Below are 19158 nucleotides of genomic sequence, written 5' to 3'. Positions count from 1 at the left end.
AGTGACGCAGAGCCCTGCACACCACAGAGGACCTGGGTTTGAGTCCACGTTTCGACAGATCTGAAATCTCTCAACTTTCAGAATTAAAAGTATTCTTCATCGCACGACGATAGCTCTTCGTAGGGCGTAAGAGTGTGCCACCCACGGCGAATACGATTTGCGTTGTAGTGATCTCAAGAGTAATTCTGAAGGCATCATTCAGAGCCATTCTCTCCTGGCACAGGGCGATGCACTGCTCTGTGAACAGTTTAACATAGACATTCATTAGTGTTGTGGCACAGCTCCGAAAACACATCATAAATCCAAGTGTAACAACAAGTTTTATATTATACAGCATATTTACACCGATTAACTAAATCAACATTCCTTTCTTTTTCAGTTGCACATGGTCTACAACACTGTTTAACACAGTCCCCATTCGGACTACACACGGCCATTGATCACCCACGTCAAGTGGTGTGGGGTAACCTTTTTCTTTCTGCCAGTCAAATAGGACCCTCAAATAACTTTGGAGACCAACAACGCGTGAAGGAACACGCGCAAACACACACAAACACCCCCCCCCCCTCTCAGCCACTCTGCCGCAAGAGGCCTCTTGTGCAGGGGACAAATGACTGAGCATTGAAAATCAAACGCACCATTGCCAGGTCGAAAACATTTCGTTTGACTTAACAGTCGTGTGGCCACTGGGGCCGTACAGAAATCAAGTCGTGGGCTGGATCCAGCCCCTTGGAATGTGCGGGTTACCCCACCCCCCACCCCCCCCACGTCAGCCAACCAATCGCGAGCGATCATTTTGCATCATCGCTGCTTCCACGCAAACTCTTCCGACGACGTTTCCCCCCACGCCCCCTCCGAGCGTCGCCACCGATGTGCAAGCGGCGTCGACCGGACGGAGGAGCGGCGTTCGGGAAGGCGCCAGCCTCCTCTGGGAGCCGACGACCTCACTCGGGGTCGACGGCGGCAGCGGCGGCAGGCGGCGGCGTTGTCGTCGTCGGAGGCGCGTGCGGTCGTCTCCTCGCGCCACGCGTTGCTCGCCACGCACAGCGTGAGCCCGACCCCCATCAGCAGCATCCCCAGCAGAGCCCCTGTGGGCGAGGGGGGGGGGGATCCAAACGCCATGCCACGGCACATCACGCCACAGCACGCCACACCACCAGTGCAAATACATTTGGAATTATATAGCGTCCGAATGTGACGGCGTCCCGGCAGTGTGTGTCCTATTTGTTTTTAGAAAGGAGGCAGGCAGGCAGTGGGTCATAGGGCCGTAGTAAAAATTAGGAAGGTCTTGAGCTTGGACTTGAAACAAGGGCTAGGGAATTCACGGCGTGAATGGCCGGGGGTGTGGAGAGTTTCAGACAATTTGGGTAGCGAGAGGAGAACGAGCGACCTCTCACCGAGTTAAAGGTCCACCGACGTACGGCTTCAACAGGCGCCTTGATGGTTGGAGTGGAGAGTGCGCGGACAGGAGCAGAGTGAGACGAGTGGGGAGATTTTGGAGGGCGCGTGGAGTGGATCAGAGTGAGAGGAGAGGGGAGCGGTAGGTCGCGGGGCAAGTCCGTGGAGGATCTTAAAGACCACGAGTGCCACGTTGAAGTGATCCGAGATGGGATTGGAAGCCAGCGGAGCGAGCGCAGAGCGTTGGGGCGACGATGGGCTCTCGTTTATACGGCAGTGGGCGAGCAGTCTGGTAAATTCGGTAGCATTCACAAAAGAAGAGCGGCTGCTTTTGGTTGCAACCTTTTTTTTTATCTCACCCGAAAATAACTGTGGTGCGTGCGTTTTTTGTGGATTTGAGTAATAAAAAAAAATCGTCAATTATTTTTACGTCTCCCATAGGCAGATGGGGGGGGGGGGATGGTGCAATGCATTCCGTGAAACGCACAACGCATTGTGATTGCGATTCATTGTGCGATTCGTGGATATCACTTACGAGACAAAATCTAAATTAACCGATGTTAAAACCCTTTATATATTTTTTTTAAAACGACAAATGTGGCGTCACCAAAGTTGTTATTACTGGGTTCCCTCCACCGCCTCCACCGCCTCCTCCACCGCCTCCTCCGGAGGTCGTGTGAATTCAGTGACGCCCCGTCAGGCAGTTGCGCAGTGGAGTGCACTCACGCGTCCCTCCGATGTTTTCTCCCAGGAGCTTGCCCGTAATGAGCGTGAAGACGAACGTCAGCGAGTTGGTCAAGGGCACGGCCACGGACAGGTCTGTGGGGAGGTGGCCCATCAAGGCAAAGCAACCACGGGGCAGCCGCCAATTTATATACGGCAAACCGTGTTCCAAAATTCGTACACGTTAATACGCGTACGTGCTGTACCGTTGTGAGTTTCTACTTGTTTAAGCAGGTGAGCGTGACTTTTAATCCGCATGGTAGCATCAGTTATGTAAAAAAAAAAATGATATATCATCTTCTTGGTTCTTTCGGTAAAGTCACATAGAATGGAAATAATAAAATAATAATACATAATAAAATAATTCTCACGACGTTTCTTATTATATTTTTATTTTTATTATTTTATTATTTCCATTCTCCGTGACTTTACCGAAAGAACCAAGAAGATGAATCCCTGCAGTCACGAAAGCTTTAAATCGAAATGATACATCATATTTATATTTTTTTCTCTTCAGGTCCGGCCTTCCTTTAATAACAACTTGCTCCGCCCCGGCTAAAGCGATGTCCAGGCGCGACTCACCCGCTGAGCCGAGGGTGAAGTAATACAGCAAGGAGCCACTCTGGTTCAGGACAAACGGGACCATGTACTGTTGAGAGATGCAATACACAACATCCACCACTGAGGTCAGCATCTACACCATCATCACCATCATCGCCGCCGCCAGCATCACACATTCATCGATACAGATCTATCAAGCTCTCATATCTGCGACAGATGTTAGGGGGGGCTCTGAACCAGATATTTGAAAGAAGTGAAGAACCGCAAAAGGAGGTGCAAACATAATTAACAGTAGAACCCAGATAAAAACATTCTAAATGTAAAGTGTGCTAGTCAAAGCAAACGATTGTGAATGTACCAAGTGAAATACTCGATGGTGGGGCAGTCGAATCAAATTAGATCCGGTAAAATCCAGCAGTCAAATTTTCCTCCATTATCCTATCGCGTTTACGCTAGAATTGCACTTGTAAGTAAGTACGTTGGGAATATCTGACAGGAAGGATGCAATTGTCCTGGCATCCTTCGTGGACTGCAGCACCGCAAGACTGAGGGACAGTGACAAGCTTTGGGAGGCCTTCATCTATGATAATAGTATCATTTACTTATTTATCCAGGAAACCCACATAAAGTCACAGGACTTACTTTCAGCAGGATCCTGTATTGGGTTTTTAATTTCAAGGGGTTTTCAGCCAAATTATGAGTTTATAAGCGGGAGGAAACAAAAGTACCCGGAGATAACCCACGTGCGCGAGGGGGAAACGCTCAATCACCGTACAGATGGAAACAGATGGTAATTAGTCCAATTACTGCACCACCTTCTAGCAAGCCTTGGTAGGGCACGACGCCGACAGCAAGAGAGTTTCACAACATCTGGTGCGATGATCCACCGACCCCTCGCTGCTGCCTTCACAGTGCTGGATTATAGGCCGCGTGCGTAGCCACCGCCGCCCGTATCTATCGATGGATACGTCATGGCTGACTGATGACGATAACGGTGGCGAAATCTTGCAGAAACTGTGGTGGCACATCGCGATGGCGTTATGCAAGAGAGTAGAAGAATGGCCGAATCGAATTCGGCAGCCACGTATAAACATCGGGCGGCAAACTCTGTCCCGTACGAAGCCGACCGTGTTTATGGGAGGTGTGGCTTTAGCCCCCTAGCAATTTTGCAGCTGACCACTTACTGTCATGTGACCATTTAACTTGGTGGATTTGAAGTAACCTTCAAGCAAGAATTTCCTATTTTTTGCCAGATCTCACAATTCCCGCACAGGAGTTGTGCAACGCGTTCGGTGGCATTTTAACTGCCACCTGCCCGCGCCCACGGATCTGCTTCTGTGTTTTAGCACCGGCTAGGGAGCGCGGGAGGAAGGAAATGTTTCGACATATTTACTTAACCGTTCGTTTTGTTCGAATGGGTTCAACACATTCGGGCACGTCGGTCAACATGGCTGTAGCAGCAGCAGCAGTTATGGCGTTTGCTTTGAGTAACCGAAATTTCATTTGTTTACTGAAAATATTAACCAGGAAAGGCCACGTGGCCACACACGAGACATCTTATTTTAACAGGTGTGCCTGCAGATGGGTTACTGGCCTTTATGGGTAAATGTTTTACACTCTTCAGCCTTTGATGCGCGCGCAAAGACTCGCACCCCGCGTGAGGCCGACTTATTGCATCTCGTGGCGGATCGCTGCGCTGAACAAAACAGTTCCGCGAATCGGTTTGCAATTTCGAGTTCGCGTTTCAAATCAATGTTTAAAAAAAAAATTTACGGAAGCTGGTTCGTAAGTGCTGGTGTTCGTACGTCGCGGACTGTCTGTATTGGGTGTTTGCACATTTGCTCTACCAGTCTGTTTAAAAAAAAATGTGTTTGCACACATGCTTAGCCTGTCCTTAACTTTGCCTGGCTGCACCCCCATTTACACTACCCTCAAGTTACCCTGTACGGTGGCTGCACTCTCACTTCGGTCCAAATCTTTTTGGTCAGTTCAACTTCGTCACTCCGAATGTGCTTCCGTCTCGCTTCGTCCGTAACATTGGGATGATATCGTCCATTCGCTTCATCGGTCATCATCCACAAGTCGATACCCGTCCCACGTTCGCTTGGTAGATGCGTAGCGTGCGTGTGTAATCTCAGTTTAACACGTAGGCGTTCGCGACCAATGTCATCCATAATACAGGTTTTTTGCGCGCAAGAGGAGCACACAAGCGTTGTCATCGCATCTATGCCTCTATTTAAGGAACGAGACAGGTGGACTTCTCCACAAATATGGCTGTCGCCTGATGAAGCTGGTTGTAATTACTCCGATTGTAAATGTTGTGGCTTGGCTCTCCAACACACCGGTGTGCTGTACGAGTGACGAATTGGCCACGTTCTGTTTACGCGACAAACCTTACTAGTTGGCTGTGTCGGGTGGTGGCGGGTTTAACGACACAGTTATATATTTACACGATCTAACCCAAAAAAACCTCTATTATGGGTGTATAATCTCGTGAGTTCGACCCCAGATTCTGTGTCTGCGCCCGACAGCTCATCCTCGCCACTATGGGAGTTGACCTGAAACGGTCGAAAAGCTTATTACGATGCACAACAATTCACCACCTCGACAAGTCGATGAACTGTTCCGTGTTTAAATTCCAAATGTATAGATGCGCATTTTGATTAAAGTAGTGGCCCACTCGATTGGCTGCAGGGTTCACGTAAGCGCATTACAAACAATGCATACAAATCACAACCACAGATAGTGATACGAGTTCTTTATTTTTACATCGCTATTTTTTTTGTTAGTCTCCCCCCTCCCACATTGTTTGTGGTTTGTGCTATCGGCATCAGCATCACGATGTGAAGAATTTATTCATAACTCTCGTAGTGCAGCACAATTTCCTCCCCCCACCCTCTCCCCTCTTATCCTCTTACCCCTCCCTCCCCTCCCCTTGTTTGAAAATTAAATCGCCTACAGACATGGATATATCCAAAAAGATATACTCCACGCTCGAGGGCCGGCACGGGGTGCCCTTTCCCACCTGCTCTGCCACCGACGGCAACGTTTGTCATCGCCACGACAGGGTGAATCGAAATTTTTTTTTTGGAATTCTCAGAGCTACAATTGAACAAAATTAAGCTCAGTACAAAATGTATATGTGACCTTTTTGTATGCGTGTGTGTGTTTGTTTGTACAGTTCATTGCTGACCTGCAGCCGAGACCATTAGCCTCGCTCCACTGGAAAATCCGGTTAAAGCACAAAGTGGCTGCCTGGATTAAAAACAATCTGAAGAGCAATATGCACAACTGCGAGTTGGCGTATCGCAGGGACCGCAAGCAAATGCACGGCACCCTTGCACCCTTCGCAGCACGAGAGAAGAGAGGAGCTCCCAAAAACGGATTGTATTGCCCACAAGATAGCGTGGACGCGGAATGAGTTGTTGGAACGAAACTAACGTAAACGCATTTTGCTGAATGTTCACACGGCAATGAAATGCCTCGATAATTATTCGATCCAAAAAAAGGGTGCAAAACAGTGACAGGTATGCATGCATGCATGCTGTAGCCAAGGTAATGACAGGGGTATCAGTTGTGAGTTCGAAGGAATTGGTAGCGACGGCAATGATCGAGAAGTGAGAGTAGAAGTTGACGGAAGAGGACGGTGGAGTCTGCGGGTTGGAGCGAACGTCCAGAGTCAGTGAAAAGGTTCGGGAAGGGCGTCGTGGCCTGGGTTGGTATAAAAGGGGGAGATGCGCGGGAGACTCGGGGCTGTTGCAGTGGGGGGTCTCCGCCTGATGTCAGGTGAACGTGTCTTCAATAAATTGTCATCTCAAGAGAAGTGTGTCAAGTCGTCGTTGCGTTTGTACGAATCAGAATTTATTTTTCACGGATGTCCTCGTTTGACACGGTGTTGAGTGCAATGGTCACCGATAGCTCAGACCCCACCAAAGGAGAGGTTTGCCCAACCGATTTTGCCCATTTGAGCGGAGACCTTTGGAAAGGCCGCCACGTGCTCGCATACTCATTGCAGCAGCTGCCAATGGGAAATCGTCTCCAAGACACAGACGGTTAATTGTGGGGGTCTGCCCGTCACTCAAGGAAACTGTAAATAAATCACCCGAGCAATCTGAGAGTAAAAAAAACACTTTACAGCTGTGTGACTCACTCGTTTTAAGCGTTTGCCCGTCACCATTTTTTTACACAATGGCCACTCGGAGAACGCAACCGAGGTGCGGCTTGCGCTATTTTTCAGAATGTTAGGGCGGCCTTTGCAGGGGGCGTTATCCGCTCGACAATGTTGCCACCTACAAGGTGGGTGCTTGGAAACGACGACTATTGGTGGTGGGTTTTAAACGGAGGGCTGAACGTGGCTTGACCACCTCACGTCAAATATGTAATTCCAGAAAGCCTAGAAATGCTCAAATTTGGCAAATTTTTTCTGTAATTCAAGTCTAAGCTCACAACTGGGAGGACAAAAAAAGCCAATTGTTTTACATTTGGGGGTCCCAAAATTACGACCCACAGGTTGAATGAATTTACACAGAGCAGGGTCAGAGTGAAGTCTTGCATTGCTGTAAGTGTTCGTGATAAGCGCCTAAGAATAAACAATGCACACCATCGGTATTTGGTGTTTGAACATCTTAACACCCGTTTTATTGCCAGAAAGGGTAAAACCTATTACTATTATTATTAGATCATCTTGGATCTGGGAAAAAGGTCCCATTGATAGAAATGAGGTAGTGAAGGTTATCATCATCGTCGTTAGGAAAAATAAACAATGATAACCCGAGATTGTTCCAGTTTAGTGTATACGTTGAGAGGCTTAGGAGTTCCACTGGACAGGAAAAGTTTGAACATGGATCACCGCCAGGTGCTGGATTTGAAAATAGCATTTAAGCAAGAGAGCGAAAGATCTCAACAGACCAAGTGTGTGTCATATAGAATATGTATACGTATCTCTGTACCTAAAAGAGCGTACACACTTCTTTAACCTTGGTCATAAACAATTTGCAATCTTTTTTTACCAGAATCAGATCTGTATTCATACCGGAGGAACCCGATGACCTATAAAGCCCTCCTTTCACGGATGTTCAGAACAACTTCAATTAGCTCCGATGAAACTTCTTTGAAGTATCGAGAGACGTTTGCAAATTTGTTTAAATCTTCACATTATTTCAAACTATTCCTGTGCAGAGGAGACAGCGGTGGCAGTTAATCACGTGACAATGCTGCCCGCCGCCCCACCCATGGCAGCAATGGCCTTCAGTGGCCCGTTTGCTTTGCGCTGGCGGTGTCGCGTTTGCCAGACAGATGCGTCAGCACCCCGTGTCCTCACGTGTCCTCCCGTGTTCCGTGCTCACGCGGGGGTTGGAGACGAGGAAGCAGAGCTCGGCGAAGAGCTGGCGAAGGCGTCCGCGTCCGCGTACCGTCTCCACGCCCTTGGCTCCGCGCTTCAGCAGCGGATTGGTGCCGCCCCACAGCAGCGCAACGGCCGTGAGCCACAGCACACCCGCTAGCACCACGACCACACACACACACACACACGCGCACGCACGCACACATGCATACCCATCAGAATCAGAATTTTTATTTATCCTGGGAGAAATTCCATGAGCTATGAAGCTCTTTTTCACGGATGTGTCCCAGTAGCTTTCACAGATGTCCAGATCAATGGCTATGATCTGTCTGCCTGCGGTGCAGGACGGGAGAGGGGCCGGTTACCGAAACAGACGTTGAAATGATCTCCACGAGTCCGATGACCAATGGGCAGACCTAAGACCAGATGGTGGGATCATACTGTCAGGGCGGATCTTAAGAGGTCGCGGATCTACTGCACAGCAGCTGCAGAATCTGTGGGAGGGTAGAAAGCATTGGCCGAGCTGTGGTGGCATCAATGGATTTGGCCATGCCGACATCTTGACTTTGATCGACTGCTGAATGAAGACCTTGCTCAAGCTGTCACCAACTCTCACGGTCTCGTTATGCAATGATCCACACAACTCCTGCACGTGTGCCGATGTCGTCCCTTTATCTCTACGGCGGCCCGTCTCGGGCGTGTGCCCTTCTTTGGCTGCCAATCGATCGTTCGTCTCAACCACCAGTCACTATCCATTCTCTGGATGTGTACTGCGCCACTCACTTTTTGCAAAGTAAACGTCAACTCTCCAACGTGCGTTTGCTCCTCTCACCGCTTCTTGGTGCTATTTTCAGCTTTTGTTTCATTGTCTTCGCCACAGTCCATGTTTCGGATCCACATGTCACAGCAGGTAATATTAACCCTCGGACGCACACGGACGTATCCATTATTCAGTGGGACTTAAGTTACTTGCCCTACGTGGCTCCGATATATTATTTATGAGATGAGCAACTTGTCTATGCGGGACAGAACCACACACCACTCCCAATGTTAGCCGTTGCTGAAAAGCAAACCAAATCTCGCCAGGTTCACAGCGCTATTACGTCGTCATTATCATCAGCAAAGCGGAGCGAGGAAGTTCCCCTTGTGCCAACCAGTGTCCAGTGTCCACATTCCACTGCAGTCTATTACGAGCACATTCCAAATCCCTGCGCGGCGTTGTCTGCCAAACCCCGTCCATTTCCTCGCGCGATCGAAAACTACTCATAAAGGAGAACGGGCCAGCTAAGAAACGCCTTCGCGGGACGGTCACGAGGTCACACTGCGGCCACGTTCATGTCCCCTTTCCCCATCACGCGGCTACCCGATCGAGACGGCCGAATGACGAATTCACGTAGCGGTGACACGAGCGGTTCACTGTGATGGCAACACTTTACGTGTCTGAAGCGCTCTGACAGGCAGCGTTTGTACCTCTGCAATGAATGACCACGGCATCAGACCAAACCACACAAAACATCACACCACTCCTCCAATCCCCTTGCTGATGGAAATGGAGCGTGCAAGCGTTTCACTCATATAATTGCCACCACTATTTTGTGCATTCAATTATTAACATCAACTTCAATATCAAATGTAACCATACATATCATTATTCCCATTAGCCAATTAGTTGGATTAATTAAGCTTTCTTTAAGTCCAACGAATAAATGAATACGTAAATCTTGATTTGAAGCTTTCGTGACTGCAGGAATTCATATTCTTTTGGTCTTTTGGTAAAGTTACGTTGATAGGTTCAAAGAAAATTGTAATTTTGTTACTTTCTTTGTTATTTTCTTTGAACCTGACTTTACCGAAAGACCAAAAGAAAATGATCAAGTAGTAATAGTAATATAAATTTAACGTACAGCCAGTTGCCTACGATTGAGCGTGTGTAACCGTAGCAGCTTGTATAGATCTCAAGAAGAACGTCGACCATGGCTTTTTGCAAACTGCTGTCTGGGCATGGCCTGACGCGCACGTGCGGTTTAGGGTTCAAACCTCCGAGTTACTCCTGCATCACGTGTACCCTTCTCCTCGCCGACGCCAACTATATGGCGTACGAGGTGCCAACACGCTGCACCGCACGTGGCGATTGCACCCAAAGCACGTGGTGTACGGCGGAAAGATAACCAATGAAACGGTCAATTGGCGTCTCCGAACCAAACTCGTTGCACAATATTTCATTTCAGGTCTCACTTGCTAAAAGTGTCGATGTAATCATGGCGAGCTCTTGCACGGTTGAAGGGAACTGAACTGCGTCCAGATTGCACCTTTTCCTGCTTGACCTGTTTTATCCAGGCTCATTATAGAATATAGAATTTTTATATAGCCATTCACGTGTCTGACAGCGGGTGCATTGCAAATACACCGCCTGTAAACGGTATATTTGGGGCAATGCTAAACTCTGTAAATCTCGGTTTGGTGTTCATAGCCACGGGGGGTCGTCTTTTATTTTCCACCGGTGCATTCGGTATTAGCATCTGCCGTGATTTGTGATTTATTTAAAATGTAAAAAAATCAACATACAAACATAAAAAGCAGGAATGGCCACTTCAACAAGTCTGATGACAGTTTTGTTTACACGTATCTTTCTACACATTCTACACGAGGTATGAGCAGGGCTATAAAAACACTCAGCAGGTTGAGGCACATAGCTCAGGTTTAGCAAGTGAGATTTTTTTGATAACAGCATGGATATTTTAGTCTTCATTCGTTTGAAATCCCCCCCCCCCAACTCCCTAATTACACACTGTGCTTTCCATGTAGACACAGAACACATCAAGGAGAAAGAGGGATATGGGTGGATAGTTCTGTACACAGCTCAATTTGCAATCCAAACAAAAAGACTTGCACCTCTTCTGCACTGCACAACCACAACCAAGCCAGCCCAGCAGGGCTCAGAAGACGCGAGAGATGTTTTCTTTCCTCACTCCCCGAGCTGTCCAGCTGCCACCATCACGTGCAACGAACGCGTTGGGGCTCATGGCTCACTTGTGCAGTGAACAACAAAAAATTGGGCGAAATTGATGCAACGTATAAACACAAAACTTCATCACCCACGCCTCGCCCTGGCCCCTGTCTGGTCCCCGTGTGGTGGTATCAACATTAGCTTAGCTCCCTGGACCTCGACTTCATCATCATCATCATGATCCATCGGCAGATAGCCCGCAGGTATCCACTGCACATTGCGTCATTCGATTCAATTTTCCTCTCTGTCTTGTGCCAATATGCTCAAGTAGTGCCACATCGATAATTGGTTCTTTACCCTTTTATCTGGCAACAAAACTGACACCTTTTTTACGAGAAGTCATATTTGCATAGACCACAATACCTGCAGTCATAATGCAAACAATAGCCTGATTACTAATCTAGTATATAATTACAATCACTCCCCCCTTGAATCTTTGCACCTGATGAGTTAATGAGTTAATGATGACGTCATCCTGCTGCTGCTCTATATAAGAACGGGAGACACAGGAGAGCCTCACCATTCTGGCGAATTGCCCGATGATGCTGGTTGTAATTACCAGCGAAACGTCGTACTCAAATTGTGAATGTTGTTGCTTCAACACACCGGTGGGCTAAAGCAGTGAACTATTTGTCTTTGTCAACGTGACACATTTTTTACTGATTGGCCGTGTCGGGTGGTGGAGGGTTACGACACATTTATAAATAAACGCGATCTAAACCCAAAAATCGTTGATTATGAAAAAACATAACTCTAATAATGTATGCACTATCCTTGAAGTTGATTGGTCCACACCCGAGACAGCTTTCCTTAAAGCCTAGTCTCACATGGATTGGACCAGATGACACCAAAAGGCGCACAACTCAAAGACAATGCACCATCAGAGTATGAGAGCTCAGGGTAAGCATTTACACCATTGGAACCTCATTTGCCAGTAAAAAATATGATAATTGGTTTTTTACCCTTCTATCTGTTTGCATTATGGCTGCAGGTATTGTGGTCTATGCAAAAATGACTCCTCGTAAAAAAGGTGTCAGTTTTGTTGCCAGATAAAAGGGTAAAAAAACAATTATCATATTTTTTACTGGCAAATGAGGTACCAATGGTGTTAGTGCCACATCTTTATGACACCAATAGCTTATGTTGTCAAGCCATTCTCTGTTAGGTCTTCCTCTATTTCCGGTTCTTTCCATTTTTCCGAACAACACACTTTCAATTTTCCTGTTGTTCTCGGTCCGACATGTGTGTTCAAATAGTTCCGGTTTCCTTCTCATCACTGCCTGCAACATCAGGTCTTCTTGTATGTGCTACTTTTTTTCTCACTTCTACGTTGGATACTGGATCCTTCTAAAGTATTGCATTTCGAGTACCAATCTTATCTCTGGCAGTCTTTTTGACGTCCAAGTTTCGCAGGCAGACCTTGGTTTAAAACTGCCAAATCAATCTGATAAGTATAGCCCCACCCACTTATCCAGCTGCCCTTTTTTTTACAATCGCAAAGCTTTAACTGTTCAGATTTAATAACAACGAAAAGGTGAAGAAAATTGTCTGGTGGTCGAAAAAACATCAACGGAGTGGCGGCCATCGGAAGCAACATGCTCGAGAGGATGTTCAACGGTAAGATTGCAATGACAAAATACAATTGTGTGCAGATGTTGTTGCACTTCGGAACCACGAGAGAGGCTTTGGGGAGGCCTTCGTCGAGCAATAGATTGATAGTGGCCGATGACGAGAGTTTTTAGCTGTACGGTTCAAAAACAGCTCTGCAAGTCGTACGTCGCATTTTTTTAAACCAGAGTTGAAATAACCAAGGTAAAACATATATATACACACACTACGGAGTGGTTAGCATCGGGCATGGGTGGCGGCAAACCAGCCAAGAGGAGTAGAGAGAGAGCCCACCCCCATAAAAGTATAACAACCTTGGGTTCCAATGAAACTTAATATGGCCCTAAACTACGATTTCGAAAATACCGCTGCACGTCTGCGAATTGGCACGCGCAAACCTGTTGCAAAACACTGCTGTGAATTACGGAAGGTTCATGGTTTATTGCAGCGTGCATTTATTTGCATACGAATAAAACCGTAACGCAACGCAAACAATGTGGAAGTGTCATAATTGACAAAGTATCATGTGCTGTAATAAAAAAAATGCGAGGTTACACGTGACGCACTTTGTAAATAACACATTTATAGAGCGGTTCAGTACTCTGCTCCGAATCCGGCGACATGAATTTTGATTGGCAGCCACGGCTAACCTAAGTAGTGGCCGATATCCGAACCGGTCATGGCTCTCCATCCCCCTTCACCGACCTGCGCGGAACAGAATTGTGAAGTATGGACAAACAACTCCTTATGAACAACAAAGTGTGGGCAGGCCTTCATCCAGCGATCAATTGCCAAAGGGCCATACACGACTCATCCCTGTAATGCCCATTATCGATAAGGTCATCTCAATAAAAATGTATCATTTACATAATGACTACCATAATCATCATTGTTACAATCATGACCGTAATCATTATAGAGATGATGATGATGATAATAATAATGCCCAAGTTCACTTTGCTTGGGATTACAACTTGTAACCAGATCATGACTGTAATCCCTGTGCCGACATCCCTGCCTGACTTCACGATGAGTTTCCCTCCGTAGCTCTGAGCTGGACACGAAAATTCTACATTTTCATGACATGACCAGACTTCCCCAGAGTTGGTACCAATTTTATAGACTCTGGTGGGATTATGAGCTCAACGAGCCTATAAATACGACCACTGTCTTGTTTAAAAAAAACCTGACGGTAGCCTTCAAGTCTCTCCATGGCCTTGCCCCTACATTAGGTTGCCTCTCTTTTCCCCTGCTTAACCTTTTTCTGTTCCTCTCTTAAATCCTCACCTCTTCTCTATTGCACATTCCCTTTCTCTTCCCTCGCCGCTCCAGTTCTTCTCGTCCCTCCCCTACCCGTTCATGTCCCCCAAGTACCCTCTATCGCGGTCAACAATTCCTCAACCGTGGCACACCCTTGCCATCTAAATAATTATTTTATGATGTTGTTTTGTAAACCATGTCAAGCACCTTGAGCAAAGACGCTCTATAAATACAAATCATAAGATAACAAATTTTTACTGCCAATATTTCTCATTTTTGTTTTTATTACAGCGCTCTGCCACAGTACCAGTGGTAGAAATCCCACTTTCCCATGGCAGGGGATATTCATTCCATTGGCAACCACCTAGCAACGGTGGCTTTCCACGCCTGGGGCATAAAATGTTTATACAAAATACAGACGGTCCTTCTGTAGCTGTCAGGAGCCCCTTCGTGGCTAGTAGACCCGGACAATTGAGAATTTAGCTCCTGAACGTATTGCCATATGCAATAACAGTGCAGGATGAGGGGCCTCCCCCACACCTGTGCGCGTTATTTGAACATACTTCACCACGCTGGTCATGTATGTATGTTAAACTTCTTTCGCGCCGTACATAGCCAACCGTGCTATCGGAAGGTGGGTTATTGGGGGGGGGCGCGTCATTGGGTAATAAGCGGCATATTAAATGCGCAACACATCTTAAAGGCACGGCTCAGGAAATTACTGTTACTTGTAAAATCCATAAATTGCTGTACTTAGAAAATATTTCAACCGCTAGTTGTAAATAGTACAGGCGTTGCGAGGTCTGAGTGAAACAGATCTGACAGAACACACTTAATCTCGATAACGATTTGGCGATGCTGCGTTGGCATTGGGGCAGATATGTTAAATAAAAACTCACATTCGTCAATAATACTGTCGCCTTAAAAGGGAATAACATATATAATATCATGGGACCTCCTTTGCCAGTACCAAAATATGAGAATACGTTTTCCCCTTTTTTCTGGCAACAAAACAGGTGTTAAGATGTTAGAACACCAAACTGAAGCCTTTTATAAGGAATCATGTCTACATTAACCACAATACTTGTGGTCAGAATGCAAACAAAAAACATACTCTGATAATAAATGCATTGTCTTTGAAACTGATTGGTCCACACCAGAGACAGCTTTCTTTAAAGAATAGTCTCAAAACGCTGTTAGACCAGAGGACGCCAAAATGCGTACAGCCCAAATACGATGCCACTATCAGAGTAATGAGAGCTCGGGGTGAGCAGCTACATCATGGGACCTCCTTTGCCAGTACCAAAATATGATAATGTTTTCCCCTTTTTTCTGGCAACAAAACAGGTGTTAAGATGTGAGAACACCAAACTGAAACATTTTACAAGGAAACATATAATGGTTGATGTTTTGGGCAATCCTGTGGTTCTCCGTATAAAGTTGAGGCACGTAAGAAATAGAGTAGATACACGTTGGGAGACTGCACTTTAACAAAGCCTTTAATAATCAAAATTGTATGACTACATCTATATTTGACCGTTCATATGAAATTTTTAAAAAAGGTTCGTCAAGAAACATTTGTCATTTAATCGGAATCAGGCCCTCTGGTGGTCAAACTGCTCGTCTCCAACTCGTTTAATCCAGCGTCTTAACCGATGGGCTCTCTTGTGCTTAAGAAGGGCCCTTTCCCGAAACGTCGCGCATTAAAAAAATGTCCTTTTAAGGCCACGGTGTGACATTTTTCGAACACAATTCCTGTAACTTCAGCAATCGTAGCGGTCGCCGAAGACAAAATCACCCGTTAATGCGTCCGGTCTCATTCCATCTCGGCAAGCTTCGGTAGTCGAGCTCCGATTAACGATCATCATTGCACAACAGTGTTATCTAACAGCCCAGAGTAAACAGCTTTGGATAAATATTTTTCATATAAATTTTCTTCTAATATAAATAACTTGATTTAGTAATTGAATGTTTTTTTTGTAGTAACGGGTTTGTTTGTCTATGTGCCCAAATAGCTACGATTCATATGGCCGTTTAAACTATTCATATGCCAATTTAGAAACTGGGTCATCAGAAAAAACCGAATGAGTCTCGCGCTCCTTGAATGGTGGTGGTGGAGCAGTAGCAAAACGACACCGAACTCCCTTCTCCCCAGAGGTCGCAAACGGGTTTTGATTCCTTACCCGTACCCGGCCGCACCAGGGTCGCAAACGGCTACCCGTACCCATACCCGGCCGGGTACGGGTAGCCGGGTATCGGGTAGGGTACGGGTATCGGGTACCCGGTTGCGACCTCTGGTTCTCCCCGAAGCCCTCTCTCGTCGTGGCTGACATTGGGCGAAATTTAATTCCTGAACATTCTACCTGCCTGCCACGCACTCAAGAATAGAATGGTCGTAGTGGGACGATGCCAGGCTACATTCCCAGCAGATGCAGTGGTGCAGCTAAATACAAATGTTGCTCTCTACTTCGCTGCGAGCAGAGTCTTCGCAAAAACCCGCCTTCACCCAACCTCGCTCTGGACCAGCGTGGTGAAGTATGGTCAACAAAAACCCTACAGAGCCACATACACACACACAGTGTGGGGGAGCAGGGCTCTCATCCACCAGTAGATTTACGACGGGCTATATACAAAGACAACAACAAATATCCCCGGTATAGCCTTAACAGAACGATGGGGCAAGTGCTGTGAACGAGCACCTTTGAAGATTGGAATGTTACACGATGGGATGGGTGGCCAGCACGACGCCCGGCCGAGATTTGTCTCCCTAGAGACGATGTTTTTACACACCGCACCAGAAACTCATTTCAGGCTGAGTCGACCTAGGGGAGGCCCAGGACCGGTTCAGATAATCGTCACTGGTGTTGGTCGTGAGCGGGAATCGAACTCGGGAACGCCGGGTTCGCAGCACAACGCGCTAATCGCTGCACACACACAGAGACACATACACACATACATACACAGACACAAACATAGAGACACACAGACACAATGACACACACATACACACACACAGACACACACACACACACATAGAGACACACAGACACACACACACACATAGAGACACACAGACACACACATACACATAGAGACACACAGACACATAGAGACACACAGACACACACACACATAGAGACACACAGACACACACACACATAGAGACACACAGACACACACACAGAGACACACAGACACACAGAGACATACACAGAGACATACACAGAGACACAGACACAGACACAAGCCACACACAGACACATACACAGACAGACACACACATAGAGACAGAGGCGCACAGACACACGTAGAGATACACAGACACACACATAGAGACAGAGACATACAGACACACACATAGAGACACACAGACATACACATAGAGACAGAGACATACACAGACACACACAGACACACACATAGAGACACATAAAGACACACAGAGACACGCAAACACATACGCAAGACACATACATACACAAAGACAAAGATCCCCCGTATAGCCTGTAACAGACTGTAGGGGCAAGTGCTGTTAGCGAGCACCTATGAAGGCCGGAACGGTACACGAGGGGGTGGGTGGCCAGCACCACGCCCGACCGCCTTTGTCTCCCCAGTGGCGATGTTTACGCACCGCACCAGGTACTCATTTAAGGCTGAGTCGACCTAGGGGAGGCCCAGGACCGGTTCAGATAATCGTCACTGGTGTTAGCCGTGAGCGGGAATCGAACCCGAGTCGCCAGGTTCATAGCGCAGCGCGCTAACCGCTACACTACCGCTCCCCACACATACATACACAGACACATACAGACACACACATAGAGACACACAGACACATACACACACACATACAGACACACAGACACATACACACACACACATCGACATACAGACAGACACACATAGAGACACACAGACACACATAGACACACAAACAGACACACACACAGACACACATAGACACACAAACAGACACACACACAGACACACATAGACACACAAACAGACACACACACACAGACACACACACACAGACATACACAGACACAAAAGAAGACGCACGCGGTGTCGCCTACGAGACGGCGCTAACCACTGCGAATACCGCTCTCCTACATCTATATAGATACACTATATACATATAGATACACTGTATACATATAGATATATACATATAGCTATACAGAGATGATCTCCCGTATAGCCTTACCAGTCTGTTGGGGCAAGTGCTGTTAGCGAGCACCTATGAAGGCCGGCACGGCACACGAGGGGGTGGGAATCGAACCCGGGTGACCGTCGGTTTCGTAGCGCTAACCACACAACACACACGACAGTACACGTGGTGTAACATTTTCGACTGGGGGCTTTAACACCCCCCCCCCCCCCCGCAACAACAACCCCACCGCCGACGTTCAAATCCTCACCTTTCGCAGGCATGAGTGCTCAGTCGACGCACGTCTCATTCCGGTCTGCGCTCACCCTGCTGCCATTCCGCCCTTTAACTCCTCCTCCCACCCCCACGACGCTCAGCCGGCCTCGTGGCCACGCCCCCCACCCTCCCTCTGTGTGTGAGACCACGTGGAGAGGTGCATTGTTCACATAGCGATGGATTATAACAAGACGCTAATTTTTCGATTTAAAGCTTTCGTGACTGCAGGGATTCATCTTCTTGGTTCTTTCGGTAAAGCCACGTAGAAGGGAAATAATAAAATAATAAAAATAAAACGTGATAAAATAATTCTCACGGCGTTTCGGCCACAACGCAAGCAGCCATCCTCAGGTGAAGAGCAGGCGCTAATTGTAATATTATATATTGGGGGCACATCCCCACCCAATATTCAAATATGCTCAGAATGTCCCCCTCCCCCCCACCCAATATATTGGTATAAAAATATTTCTGTTTATATGATTGTGGTTATGGTTGTACTTTATAAATCCCTAATCTCTGCCATTGCATACAGTGAAACAAGAAAAGGTGAAAAAGAAAAAAGAGAGCAATGTAATACAATACACTATTAGACATTATTGTTAAAACATAAATAAAAAGTCTATCCTATGTGTTAGTGAATTTTTTTAATATTTTAGGCAGGAAATTCGTTTTCAAATTTAGATTTTTTTTTCTGGGAGGGGGACCCCCAGACCCCCTGAAAGATTTGGTCCCCACCAATGTTAATTTCATGGCTACGGCCTTGGATTAGAACACGGAGAAGATTGCGAACGCTGTGGGGCATGTTTCTGTCAAATGTTGGCAGAGTCGGCGGCGGCG

The 19158-nt window shown here is 46.9% G+C and overlaps 1 protein-coding gene across 1 annotated transcript; it reads right to left on the bottom strand.

Moving 5' to 3' along the window:
• Window positions 1-778: 778 nt before the first annotated feature.
• On the bottom strand, window positions 779-18407 carry TMEM234 (transmembrane protein 234). The gene is made up of 5 exons (XM_061560033.1): window positions 18317-18407; window positions 8028-8179; window positions 2704-2770; window positions 2125-2217; window positions 779-1088 (listed from the first exon to the last, which is right to left on the bottom strand). The coding sequence occupies exons 1-5, from the start codon at window positions 18327-18329 to the stop codon at window positions 802-804; spliced, it is 612 nt and encodes a 203-aa protein (XP_061416017.1). The 5' UTR covers window positions 18330-18407; the 3' UTR covers window positions 779-801.
• Between the last annotated feature and the right edge of the window lie 751 nt (window positions 18408-19158).

The sequence above is a fragment of the Lethenteron reissneri genome, chromosome 26 (assembly GCF_015708825.2).
Source record: "Lethenteron reissneri isolate LAM-NWPU_2019-01 chromosome 26, ASM1570882v1, whole genome shotgun sequence".
Lineage (NCBI taxonomy): Eukaryota > Metazoa > Chordata > Hyperoartia > Petromyzontiformes > Petromyzontidae > Lethenteron > Lethenteron reissneri.
The sequence above is the reverse complement of the archived record's forward strand: the minus strand, read 5'-3'. Positions and strand labels throughout refer to the sequence as shown.